General features: G+C 39.0%; 1 protein-coding gene across 1 annotated transcript; it reads right to left on the reverse strand.

Moving 5' to 3' along the window:
• Positions 1-10119: 10119 nt before the first annotated feature.
• On the reverse strand, positions 10120-10983 carry LOC149841266 (uncharacterized). The gene has a single exon (XM_090005226.1). It carries the CDS (start codon positions 10981-10983, stop codon positions 10120-10122), a length of 864 nt encoding a protein of 287 aa, XP_089861352.1.
• Between the last annotated feature and the right edge of the window lie 4114 nt (positions 10984-15097).

The following is a 15097-nucleotide window of genomic DNA, read 5'->3' on the forward strand; positions in this document are numbered from 1 at the left end:
TTCCGGAACCCCAACTTAAGCTCACAAAGATGGAAGGAGATCAAGAGAAAGCACTTGAAGGCGATGCTCGTCTCAAGGCCATTGAAGATTATAATCATCAAATGGAAGATTGGGAGAGCAACCATGCAAAAATCCTTGCATGGTTTATGAATAATGTCGAACTTAAGGTATGTGCAAATATTGCAAAATTCCGCCGGGCAAATGAAGCTTGGTTTTTTATGAAGGGTATGTTTACCCAAAAGGATCTTGCAAGAGCTTATTTCTTGCAAGAAAAAGTAAGAACCACAAAACAAGGCGACATGAGCATACAAGATTACTATAGTGCTCTAAATCCTTTGTGGGATGAATTGGCTCTTTTAGAGCCTAAATGGGTATCTATGGAGGATGTGGTTCTAAGACAAAAACAAATGGAACAAGATAGATTGTTTCAATTTTTATTTGGGCTTCGTCCCGAATTTGAACAAGTGAGATCCTCACTTCTCCATAGATCCACGTTTCCTCCCTTAGAAGAAGCTATTGCCGAGATTACTCAAGAAGAGACTAGGCATAGCATGGGTAAAAGCATAGAGGAAGTTCTTGCCGTATCTAAACCCGGCAATCATGTTAAAACATACAAACCACCTCATTTTGGTAAGCAAGGGAGTGGTGGAAGAAAAATGATTATATGTCACCATTGTTATGAGCCGGGACATATTAAACCCGTTTGCCCAAAGCTAAATGGGGCATTCAAGCCAAAGGTGGCTTCCGTTGAAGAATCCACCACCAAAGAAGATGACGGCAAGAACGGGGATCTCAAAGACACTCTTGGACAAATCTCCTTGGCTCTACAACAAATCTTAAAGGTCACTTCTTCCACCTCCGGTGCCGCCATTACCTCATCATCACCTCCGGGTACGTACTCTTGGATTTTAGATTCCGGAGCTTCTTTTCACATGACCCCTCATGAAAATGCATTAACCAATGTGCACACCAATTCAAAAATGTCTTGTGTCTCTACGACCGATAGAACTTTTCTCAAAATAAATGGTGTTGGAACTCTTGATTCTAAAAATGTTCAAAATTTCCTTGTTCCAAAAGTTAGAATAGTTCCAAAATTAAATCTTAACCTCTTTTCCGTTTCTCAAATAGCCGACCATGGATGTGAAATATCTTTTTCATCCCAAGGGTGCTTTGTGCAGGATCTTCGGTCCGGGAAGCGGATTGGGCAAGGCCATAGGAAGGGAGACCTTTATTTTATGGATAATTTAATGCTTCCAAATACCTCATTTTGTACTTATGTCCAAGACAAAAATATTGAAACTTGGCATAAAAGGCTTGGACATCCAAGTTACTCTAAAATGTATCTTTTTCCTTTTGGACACAAGTTTTGTAAAGAAAAAGATATCAATTGCAAAGATTGCATTTTTGGCAAAATGAAGTCTACTCCTTTTCCTATTAGATCCTTTGTGACAACAAGACCTTTTGAATTGGTGCATTCCGATGTTTGGGGGCCATCTCCGGTTCTATCTAAAGGTGGTTATTCGTATTATGTTACTTTTATTGATGATTATACTAGATATGTATGGATTTATTTTCTTAACTTTAAATCGGAAGTTTTTAACTTCTTTAAAGAATTCCATGCAAAAATTCAAAATCAATTTCAAAGTCAAATATCCATTCTTAGATCCGATTCGGGTGGAGAATACTTATCAAATGATTTTCAAGCATATCTAAAACAACATGGCATTTGTCATCAAAAATCTTGCCCAAGAACTCCTCAACAAAACGGTCTAGCGGAAAGAAAACATAGGCATATTTTGGAAACCACTAGATCCTTACTCATTTCTAAAAATATTCCTAAAAATTTTTGGGCCGAAGCCGTGTTAACCTCCACCTATTTAATCAATAGGATGCCATCTTCAAAATTGAATAATATCTCTCCTTATGAAAAACTTTTTAATATGACACCCGACTACAATCGTCTTCGGATTTTTGGGTGTAAATGCTTTGTTCTTTTACATAAAAGAGATAAATTGTCACCTAAAGCAATAGAATGTGTATTTTTAGGATATGGTGAAAATCAAAAAGGCTATAGATGCTTTGATCATAAAAACAATAAGTTATTTGTCTCCAAAGATGTAACCTTTTTAGAAGATGAAAATGGATTTGACATATTGGAAAAATCAAATGAAATTGATTATATGTTTATCAATGATCTTTTAGAAGATTCAAATGATGACTCTTTGAGTCATCCGGAAATTTTAGAAAATACTCATGATTCTCATGATGATGATGTATCACCAACTAATGGTGACAATCTCCAAGTATACACTCGGCGTGAGGAAGCCCAACCTATTAGTGCTTTAGAAAAATTCTTGCGGCTTAATGAACCCCTAGAAGAAACCTCCCTTAGGCGTTCTTCTAGAGAATCAATTCCACCTAATAGGTTTGTCTCATATGAAACTCTTTCACCTAAATATAGAGCTTGTCTAATAGCCTTGCATTCTTACTATGAACCCTCCCATTATAATCAAGCAAAAAGTATACCTCATTGGGTTGAAGCAATGAAAGTTGAACTAGATGCTTTAAATAAAGCTAAAACTTGGGAAATAGTTCACCTTCCTCCAAATAAGAAAGCTATAGGATGTCGATGGGTCTACAAAGTCAAAACAAAAAGTGATGGTTCCCTAGAGCGCTATAAAGCTAGATTAGTTGCTAAGGGATACTCACAAGAATATGGCATTGATTATGAGGAGACTTTTGCTCCCGTGGCTCGCATGACAAGCGTTAGAACTTTAATTGCGGTAGCATCATCTAAGAAATGGCCTATATTCCAATTGGATGTTAAAAATGCCTTTCTTAATGGTCAGTTGAATGAAGAAGTATATATGGATCCTCCGCCGGGAATCAGTGTTAACCAAGGTCAAACCCTTCGGTTATTAAAAGCCTTATATGGTCTTAAACAAGCCCCTAAGGCTTGGTATGATAGATTTAGTGCTATCATGTTACAATTGGGATTTCGCTCATGTTATACTGACACTGCCCTTTTTGTTAAAAATGCAGGTAATAGTATCATCATCCTTCTGCTTTATGTTGATGATATGATCATCACTGGCAATGATGAAAGCGGTATTCTTAAAGTTAAAAATATGTTAAAACATAATTTTGATATGTCTGATCTGGGTTTTCTCAGGTACTTTCTTGGCATAGAAGTTGCATACTCTCCTCGAGGGTATATACTGTCACAGATGAAGCTTGCTGCAGACATATGCTCCAAATCTGGGATTTCATATGATAAAAAGGTGGAGACTCCCGAGGTTATCAATGCTAAACTACGACTGGAGGATGGAGTTCTGCTGGACGATCCTACGCCCTACAGGCAACTCATAGGCTCCCTCACCTATCTGACTATCACCAGGCCCGATATTGCTCATGTTGTGCACTCTGCAAGCCAATTTCAGCATGCTCCTACATCTGTGCATATGAGTGCTGTGCTCCGGATCATTCGATATATTAAAAATACTTTGACTAAAGGGCTATTCCTATCCTCAATCTCTTCCTTAGATTTACTAGCTTATACTGATGCTGACTGGGGAGGAAACCCAAATGATCGAATCTCAACTACTGGCTTTTGTGTATTCCTAGGAGATTCGCTAATTGCTTGGAGGTGCAAGAAACAGCAGAAAGTCTCATTGTCTTCTACTGAAGCAGAATACAGGGCTATGGCAACCACTACAATGGAGCTGGTGTGGCTTCGAAGTCTTCTTCAAGATATGGGAGTCGAAATTACCGGGGCTTCGAAGCTTTGTTACGACAACAAAAGTGCTATCTACATTGCCAGCAACCACACTTTCCATGAGAGGACGAAACATATTGAAATGGATTGTCATTATGTACGTGATGAATATCTTCGTGGGACAGTAACACTGCCATATGTCACTTCAGAATATCAACTTGCTGATTTCTTCACCAAAGCCATGCCTGCTCCTCGCTTCTTGTTCCTCCTTGGCAAACTTTCGGTCATTCCCCCGTAAAGTTTGAGGGGGGGTGTTAAAACATATGTAATAATACCATAATACCCGATAGGGGTATTATGGTTATTTCACAAAGTACCCCATAGGGGTACTTATTTTATTTCTCGTATTTCACTATTTTTTATTTTTCTTTTTATTTTTATTTTTTGTATTTTTTGGATACCGAAAAGGGGCCCCACAATGGAGTCGTTGGGGCCCCCAACGGTCACATATGTGACCGTTGGGGGCTCCCAACGACTCTATTGGGAGCCCCTTTGGTCTCCTCTTCTTATAAATAGGGGGAACCCCCCATGTATGTTGTATTGCTCTTGAGAGCTCCTCTTCAATAATAGTGATACTATTTTTCATGTGTGTAGCCTTTTTATAAGGCCCTTTGTATATCCCTTAGTGGATTTTCTCTCTTGTGCTTGTTGCATTTGTCCGTGTGGGACATAGTGAATGTTTTAGCATTCTTGGTTTCTTCCGCTTATTTCATTATAAGGATATGCTCAAGAATATGGTATAGATTATGAAGAAACATTCGCACCTGTTGCTAGAATGACTAGTGTTAGGACTCTTATCGCCATAGTATCTGTTAAAAAATGGCCTATCTATCAACTAGATGTCAAGAATGCTTTCTTAAATGGCGAATTAACTGAAGAAGTTTATATGGATCCTCCACGAGGAGTGTGTATTGGTAAAGATAAAATTCTCAAACTTAAGAAGGCATTATATGGTTTAAAACAAGCCCCAAAGGCTTGGCATGATAGATTTAGTAATGTAATGTTAAGTTTGAATTTTCGCTCATGTTATACTGACACTGCTTTGTTTGTGAAAAGTGCAGGGTCTTCAGTAGTTATTTTACTACTTTATGTTGATGATATGATTATCACAGGAAGTGATGAGCAAGGCATTAATGATATTAAGAAAGTTTTGAAAGAAAATTTTGACATGTCTGACCTTGGTTTCTTAAGATATTTTTTAGGGATTGAAGTGGCGTACTCTCCTCGAGGGTACATTCTCTCTCAGATGAAACTTGCTGCCGACATCTGTTCCAAATCTGGTATCTCCGATGATAAGAAGACAGAAACCCCAGAAGTCATCAATGCAAAATTAAGGTTGGAAGATGGAACACCTCTCGAGGATCCTACTCCCTACCGGCAACTTGTTGGGTCTCTAACCTACTTATCCATCACTCGGCCAGACATAGCTCATGCCGTCCACTTTGTCAGTCAATTTCAACATGCACCTACAATCGTGCACATGAGTGCAGTCTTAAGGATCGTCAGATATATCAAAAACACCATAACTAAGGGAGTTTTTCTTTCCTCTGCCTCGTCACTTGATTTAATTGCTTATACTGATGCAGATTGGGGAGGAAATCCCAATGACCGAGTCTCAACTACGGGATTTTGTGTTTTCTTAGGTGACTCTATGATTTCTTGGAGATACAAGAAGCAATACAAAGTATCCTTGTCCTCAACGGAAGCGGAATATCGTGCTATGGCTTCTACAACCATGGAACTTGTGTGGCTAAGAAGTCTCCTCAGTGATATGGGCATTGTCATCTCTACTCCTTCGAAGATGTGTTGTGACAACAAAAGCGTAATCTATATTGCAAGCAATCACACCTTCCATGAGCGTACTAAGCATATTGAGATGGACTGCCATTACGTACGTGATGAATACCTAAGAGGAACCATAGCACTACCTTACGTCACATCTGAGTACCAGTTGGCGGACTTCTTCACTAAGGCCCTTGCTGCTCCTCGTTTTTTGTTTCTCCTTAACAAGCTTTCGGTTATATCCCCGTAAAGCTTGAGGGAGGGTGTTAAAATACATGTAATTCATATATATATATATATATATATATATATATATATATATGTCTAAAATACCCGATAGGGGTATTTTAGTCATTTCACAAGTACCCGATAGGGGTACTTGTTTTCCTTCTTTTATTTTCCTTTTTGTTTTTTGTATTTTATATTTTTTTATTTTATGTTTTTTTGCTCACACAAAGGGGCCCCACCATGGAGTCGATGGGGCCCCCAACGGTCACATTTGTGACCGTTGGGGGCTCCCAACGACTACATGGGGAGCCCCTAGGTGGCTCTCCTTTTAAGGCCTTTTGGCCATCCCCCCTCTCCTTCTTTTGTGTATAAATAGGGGTGAACCCCTCTTGTATTTTTCACTCAAGAGAGCTCTCTCTCTTTTCAATAAGAGACATTTATATTTTTATGTTGTGTTGTCTCTTGTGGGTTTGGGTGTTAGCCCTTTTATTTGTTCATTAGTGGATGTTGTAAGTGCTTAATGCACTCTTTGCTTTTCCGCATATTTCATTTCACCTTTAACAAAAAAAAATTGCCCAATATTGGGAAAACATGATTCCTATTCGCTTCCTAGTTGAATACTAGGTCGCTTCCAGTTCGCTTCCCTTCTTGCTTCTGAGACGATTTTCAATTCGTTTCTAAGTCGTTTCGAACTTCCCGCTTCCTAAAATTTTAGAGTGTCTCGCTTCCCGCTCCCACTTCCTCGACAGGCAACTTTGGAACAAACTAAAACATTTTTGTTGGTTAAAAATTCAATTATAAGTTGTATCTATGATAAAATGTTCCAAGATTAGAAAAAAAAAAGAAATTCAATTAGAGACAATAATCAAGAGTAATTTTTTACAACTACATTCAGTGTTTCCAGTTGCGGAGGTAGGCTAACAGAAAATAATAATGGTGTTTGCATGGTGACCTTAATTGATAGTTCACCATGAAACTCAAGCATTTGGACCATAATTTGTTAAAAGCATGCACAGCATCATCCCAAAAAATCTTGCCAATTCGATCAATTTTGTGTCCTTCAGATGACAGCTGATTTCCCATTGGTTGTCAGCATTCAGGTGACGGCAATTAAAACCTAAATAGGAAGAGCTGCATTTTACAATGACAGGCTTAGATACTCTAATTGGGCATGTTGTATCGAAGCATGTTATGGTAGCATGAACTCATATTCATCAGCCTATAGAAGGTGTTGTTTGGCTTGATGAACCGTGCATTGGTGCTATGAAATTTTTTTTTCATTAAGATAGCATCTTGTTACCTCATTTAGTAAGCAAATTCTAATTTGTGATTTCCAAAAAATAAATAACAAAATACATTTTGGGTAAAATCACTTCTAGGCTTTCACAATCCCAATTCAGTTTTTGTTGTTTGGCTTGATGAACCATGCATTGGTGCTATGAAGTTTTTTTTTTCATTAAGATAGCATCTTGTTACCTCATTTAGTAAGCAAATTCTAATTTGTGATTTCCAAAAAATAAATAACAAAATACATTTTGGGTAAAATCACTTCTAAGCCTTCACAATCTCGATTAAGTGTTTCATGTTTGCCTTGCATAAACATCTTGATCAACACTTTTCCATTATCCAGGAATGTATACCTATTTCACCATTATGTCACCCATAACAATCAAACTGCATCCAAGCATGCTCTACGTGCTAGCTTCAATGGTGCCTCTACCTGAGATTCTTTGATCTGTCCAACATCCAATCCTGACTACTTTATCTTGTGTGGATAGGTGACCTATATCAGAGCTATAACTACCAGATTCTCCATTCTGGATAACTTAAATGCTACGTATGAAACAACCTTCTCTAGCATACTGATGTCTCTATATTTTGGGTGGTCCTACCCTAGCATACTGGGTTATCCAGGCACCTGGAAACCTAAGACCTGCAACCAATGATCATGCAGCCAACACAGAATATCTAGACATACGTTCAAAAACGTTGTATATTACATCTTTCAGTTACCAAAAATGGCATAGCAATCTCTGGGTTGCACACAGCATTGGAGATGACACAAAGGCCGTTGTAGATATGAGGTGTGCTTAGAGACCCCTGGTCAACTATGGTATTCAATCAAACCTAATAAAAATTCACACATGTGCCCGCAGTGATTTTAGTTACCATTGATGAAGATTTTGCAATATCTATTCCATTACTACTTCAACTTGGAAAAAGATAAATAGGCACAGTATCACATGGAATGTGATGGATCGCACCTCCAACTAGAAGGTCGCATTCTCATTGAAAGCCATTCAACCAATACAAAAGCCTCCACCTAAGCACTCTTTTATCTAGTTGAGATGTTTACATTTCTTCCAATCACAACGAGAGGTAAACGCTTAGTCAACTATATTCAGCTGAAGCATTGCCATCACATATACTAATATGAAAGAAAGGTCCGAGCTGTATCGACAACAACAATCCAATAACTAGTTCTCACATTTCATAGTTCATATTCCTTTATCTATGCAGAACTAGTCAAACGTTCGTTCTAGAGTTTTGCTAAAGGAAAATACTATAGGTATTTAATGCTCCCATTTCCAAAGCAGTCTGGAATGCAGCAAACAGGGAAATGATTGGTTTATGGGTCTTAGTTAAGAAAGGAACACTCCCTATGCAGGTCAAGAGATGAAAGCAAACTGACTGCACTAACCTAACATCAAGGTGCATACTAATGATCTAAACAATAACTAACCTTGGTCAGTTGTTAATCCATAAACCATACATTTACAATCCCTTCAAAATCAAGAGTGAAATGTTTTTTTTTGTTTTTCAGAAAAGCTGGGGTTAGGCAGGTCCCTACCTGCAAATTGAAGTATAAGCAAAAGACTATACAGGTATTTACATGCTACGGGGCTGCATGGCAATCAGGTTTGTTTTCCCAATGACATTCTAATGTAGGTGCTGCCAATCTGGCAAGGTGACAGACCAAAGTGTTACAGCTGCTTGGTGTCAGTTGCACCTGGAAATGAGAAGAACCAAAGCAGCAAATCAGTAACTAGACCAGGCCTACCTCGACACTCCAACTGACCACTGGAGAGAAACATACTAGAGGAAACCATGATATGTGCTTCTGTATCACATATGTTACTATACTGTCAAGATATAAGTCCTGAACTATCTTAAACAAACTGTTACATGCTGTATTGAGGCAAAAACTCATGCTCAAGAAACAAAGAAGAAAAAAACCCTTTGGGTTACCAAGCTTTCGTCATGCTCGCAAATGAATATTTAATGCTGGCAACTTAGCTCGCTTCCAGAAATCTTAATGGAAACTATTTCCTGGCCCAGAACACCACAATTCACGAATCAACTCAAGGAGAGCTTAAGGTTTCTATCTTCAGCAAACAAACAGAAGTGGCAACTTCTTCAAATAAGAAAGAACATACGGAAGCAAGAGCGCGTGGAATTTATTGCAATGAATCACATGAATGGCTCTACCCATGAGGAGTTATCCTCCAAACTGCTATTAGATGCAAACTACCAAGGAATGAAATGCACGCTTGGACTTGCACATGACCAAACCAGCGAAAATTTGGAAAAACCATAAAAAAAACTCACAAAGACAAACAACAAGCTCCAGCTTCCAGTGAAACTTGTGCAGCTTTCCAGCAACATCCAACCAATGCGGGATCCACAGTGCTCACGATCATGATCACTCAGGTTGTCTGCAATTTTCCTTTCTCTATGACAACTATTTGGCCAGCCAATGGTAGTCCCACCCCACCTCAAATCCAACAAGGTAATACCTATATAGTCATCTACCGTGACACCGCCAGCAACAATTCCCATCACTATCTTCGGTTGCATATTCCAACATTGAAACTCGAATCAAGAATTAGAATTCTAAACGCTATGATATAGCCCTTCATGAAACATCATTATGCCCAAATTGGAGGAAGGATTGAAGATTTCAATCCAGAAAAAAATAAGAAAAAGAAAGAATGTTACAGCTCTCCATGAAACACTGCAGAGATGTTGTCTTCGTTTAGATTTACCAAGTAATAAGAGAACAGAACGAACAAATCCTAAAAAAAAATGCAATAAGAAAAAGAAAAAAAAATCACGATTCATCTTAAGGAAACTTGAATTCACCTTACATTGATCAAAATCACCATACTGATCAACCAAAAACTTAACAATTCCTGAAGTGGTTCCAATCAGAACTAGCACAAAAGGAAGGAAACACTCGAATCAAAGAAACAAAAAAAGCTAAAAAGAAAGAAAAAAGAAACTCTGTTGAAGTCGAGCAATTCAATACCACAGACCGGAGCGCCCCCGATCCCTCACGTGTCCGGCGAGCTCAGCCTCTTGTACTTCTTCTTGGAGCAGTAGGCCTTGGCGACGGCCTCCGCGATCTCCCGCTGCGACTCGAGGATCATCTCCGTGCGCTTCATCTCCATCTCCATCCTCGACCGCTCCATCTCCCTCGCCATCTCCATCTTCAGGTTCTCTGCCCGCATCAACCCGTCGCCGATCGACTTCACCGCGGAGGCGAGCTCCAGGAGCGCCTCCTGCTCCTCCGTCACCACGGAGGCCGCTGGGCTCGCGGTCCGCTTCCGCTTCGGGAAGCTAGGGTTAGGGTTAAGGCCAGACCCGGGGCTGGAAGGACCACGGACGCCGTCGACACCAGCTCCACCACCGGAGCTAGGGTTACGGCCGAAGGAAGAGAACCTCGGCGGGGGATCGTGGTCGGCGTGGCGGTAGGAGGGGGGAGAGGGGGAGTCCCGCGGGGGAGCTTGGCGGAGAGGGTGGATAGCGCGGAGGATTGAGGAGGGGCCCTTCTCGAGGAGGTCCATGCGGGGGAAGAGCACCCAGCGGGAGTCACCAGATCCGGCGGCCTCCTTCTGGGACTCGGCGCGGTAGCGCTTCCGGAGCTTCTCGATCTTATGACGGCACTGCGTCGGGGTCTTGGCCGGGAGGGGGAGGCCGCAGCGGGCGGCAAGGGAGGCGGACACCTCATCCCAGTGGCGGGCGCGGAGCTGGCCGCGGCCGAGGGAATACCACCGCTCCTGGTAGGCGTCGATCAGGTGGAGGGACTCATGGTGGGACCAGGGCCCCGGCGGCGGCTTCTTCGCCGGGGAGGAGGAAGAGGGAGGGTCGGGCGGAGGAGGGGAGGGGGAGGGGGAGGGGGAAGGGGAGGAGGACATCGTTTGGTGGAGTGGTGGCGGTGGTGGAGGAGGCGGTGGTGGGGCGCGGGGTTTTGGGGGTTATGGTGGTGGCGGTTGACGCGGACACAAGGGCGGCCCAACTCCCGGCGCCGGTCATCGTCGTGTTGCGGGTCGGGGGTCCAGTGGGGTCCGGTGGGCGGGTCGAAGGGCGGCCTTGACCGGGTCCGGTCGGGGGTCCTCCACCCGCCACCCTCCATGGGTGGCGATTTGGCGCGGAACCCTCTCTCTTCCTTTTCGGTGAGCGTTTTTTATTCTTTTTTATTTTGCAAAAAGCCTGCTTTGCATTTTGACTAAAACGCCCTTTATATGGTTTTGTTGGATAGGAGTGCATAGCTTGTCATACGATGATTTGTTATATAAATAAATAAGGGATGAAAACGTTATTTTGTGTATTAGGCAGGTATTATTTGAAATGAATTCAGATAAAATAGGTAGTTGAATGTAGGGGTGGGCATCGGGCCAGGTCGGCCCAGTCAATGGTCCAATCTTTGACTAACAAGCAAGGTTTTGGCCTGGTTATCAACGGCCTTTGGTGCAAAGAGAAGCTCATGGGCTAATGTGAAGTGGGTCAGGTCCGATGTTGACTAAGCATTTCGCATCCGCTTCACAACTATACATCATACTTCACTTGAAAACTCATAGAATGAGTCTGACTCGTGAAAGTTTGTTAGAAAAATACCGACACAGATAAACCGAATTAATATATATAAACATATTCAATAAATTCATAAATTAATTCAAGCAACTATTCATTTCAGATATGTATGATATCAAAGTTGCATAACAGGATTGACATTCAAAAATAACTGCAATTTTATGCATGTATAGGAAATAATACATGCACTTAACAAAGCAGAACGAATAACCTTCTCATGCAATGCAAAATGAATAACCTTCTTATGCATGAGTGACTTTTAATTGTCTTTATTTAAGTTTTTTTTATCTGATGCATGTCATGCTTAAATAAATGCATAAATAATTATTGGTTTCACTTCTTAACCCTGACTGAGCACCTTTCACTAGTCCCAGGTGATGGATGACCTAGTCGAAAGAGAGCTTTCAATACCTTTAACCTGATGCATCAGACTTTACTCGTGAGCTTCTTAACATGTCACCCCACGGCTAATGTAGATACTTTCTCTATTTTCGTGATTGGGGAGGAGCAACCTTTCGTGCTCAAAAACTTACTCCAAGAAGCTTGGAGTATCGCTTACCTTCTTATTGTAAGCCTCAATAGAATTAATGCTTATAACATACTCTTTCAATTACATTAACTCTATTCATTTCATGCACACATATATGATGAATCTATAACACTCATATTCAAGCCTCTAATTTGGGCACATAGATACACAATTCAATGCCAACAATGCTTTCATGTCATGCATGATAATTATAACACATTTTTTTTTACATATACATTCATTCACAGGCATTGAACATTTTAATATGTATTCATACACAATCACAAGTTGTATTACACTACACATGCACATGCAATTCAGTGGCAATGTCTCATTAGTCATAAACATGCAAGATAATTCATTATATGTCATGCTTATATAAACCTTATACACCTCATTACTGTCCATAATTCATGTTGTGTGTGCATTCATATACAGACATTCTTATAAAGAATCAATACATTGTAGAGCTTAGCCAATCTATCCCTAATTCAGGAACCGGTTAGGTAAGAATTTGTTCTGTTATTTCAATAGTCATTGTTCTATACATAGACATAGAACAAAACCCATTTTTTTATAAAACATGAGAAATTTTGTTAGTTTTCACATACCGCAAACCATTCATAAAAGCTCTCCTGGATGAGAAAGATATAAACTTTTTACCAGGTAGTGGTTAGAAGTCATATACGATGATGGGTTTGCTCGAATGGGTGAACAATCAAACCGAGTCATGTGCAATAATGAATTATGTTTTTATGTTAGTCATTACCAGTGAAACATAATACATTTAGTTGATATAATATCATGCATGAACTATTTTAATCTAAACAAACTATCAAAATAAATTTTGCACAATTAAGATCACAATGCAATATTACACCTTTCGGGACACAATGACTTACAATACCAAATATTGATTAACCAAACATGAACTTCGTATATGAATGTTTACAGAACTGAAAGCATGAATAAATTATGAAGGATTTAGTCCTCTATTACAGGTTGAAACCATACAAAACAATAATATACAACGGTTTAGAAATAAACATGCATCTCTATCTAATTATTTTTCTATACGAATGAGGATATACATATTCTTTCTCTTTCTGAAAATCCACAATCTAATACTTATATCAGGGTTGATCTAGTCTGATTCATGTCAAGAAAATACTTATAAATGACCCAGTGTTGGTCCATCCCCTTGCAACACATCCCTCGATACGAACAAGGCCAAATATCCTTACCCAAATTTCCTTGCATAGATTTTTTGAAAACTTTTTCTTTTCTTTTCGCAAATCGAGAAACACGTATATATTTTTTTCAAAACCAAACCCATCCAGAACACCTTAGGACTAAACTAAACCATAGATGGAGTTTGATTAGAACCGATCTATGAATAAATAAGTTTTTGACCCTACTCGCATCTGTGTCGACGAAACCGCTTAATCGTGTAGGCCCAATATACGAATCTGATGCATAAACGACTTAATCTTCGCATCCAAATTGAATTTTTATAAAAACCGACTAGTCCAGGGGATTGATATGGTTCTTTACGATCATATCTAGGTCTGATTCAATCTCTACGAATCTGATGCACTGTTTATTTTTTGAAAAAACTTAAATCTACACCAAAATTGGGGGTTTTCTCAAAAACATTTTTGGGTATTTGTGGGATTAAGATCTATATCAAATCCTAATCTCATTAGGACTTACATAAGTCTCAAATAAATATCTTAAATCCTAGAAATATTCCCATATATATAGATTCTAATCTACGTGAATCAGATTAGAACCCCCAAACTCGATTTATCAAAATCGATAGACGCAAAAAAAATTGAATAACCGGTTCATAGGCTCGAACCGTACCTCCTTCGAAACATGGCTTCAACAACATGATTGCACTCTCTCTAATGGAGTTCTAGCACCCCACAACACTAATGGAGAAAAAGACAAAACAAAAGAGAAAGAAGTGAAAAGAGAGAATAAGAAAAAAAAATAAGAAAGAGCCAATAAGGGGGGCGTGAACTCTTCCTTGGGTCTTATATTATTTTTTTTCAAGCCTCTAAACCTTTAAAACCTTTCTCAACTCTAACACTAACTTTCTAAAATCCTATTTTGAAAATTCCTAAATCACATATATTGTATTTACTTAATTCCACTTAGCTATATTAATATAACTAAGTATTAAACCTTATATTATGTAACTATACTATGTAACCACTTGATACACATGTTAAGATATCCTAACTTACCTCTTAGTCTAACCATCCTCAAGAGGGCCCACAAGCATGGGAGGTTCCTTCTTGGGCTCTCTAACTTACTAAATATCATATCCTATCGCTTAGGTTTTAATTCACTAAACTATCTAACTTTTTTTTAGTAAGTTTTGACTTTTATTAACATTGCTTTTGAGATATTACTTTGGCCAAGGAGTGCTCACTAGGATGGGACGTCCCATCCTAGGGAGCTTCCTCTCTATGTCTTAAAAGTCCACACAAAGTTTCTTTTGTGTTGGCTTTTGATATTTTTAATTTTCTTCTTCTTTTATATTTTACCTAATTTTTTTAGGAAACATAGAAATAGCATTCAACTAGAATCATTACATAAAATTCTTATTTAGTATTTTTAGTAACTTTTAAAATTTGGATTTCAAATCCAACCAAAACCAATTCTAATTTAATAAATCACATTACATCTATATCAAATTAAACCTAAATTCATCCAAAATCATATTCGATTTTATTTAGAATAATTTTATCAATTATTTTATTAAATTCTATCTTTTTCATAAATTTAATTTTAAATATGAATTTCACTCAAATCAAACTTGAATTCTTCATAAAATATCTTTTATAATTCAACTTAGACTAAATTGTCATTTTATATTTTTTTCACATAAAAATCCTTAT

This window comes from Nuphar pumila, chromosome 4, assembly GCF_984573655.1.
Source record: "Nuphar pumila chromosome 4, dmNupPumi1.hap1.1, whole genome shotgun sequence".
Taxonomy (NCBI): domain Eukaryota; kingdom Viridiplantae; phylum Streptophyta; class Magnoliopsida; order Nymphaeales; family Nymphaeaceae; genus Nuphar; species Nuphar pumila.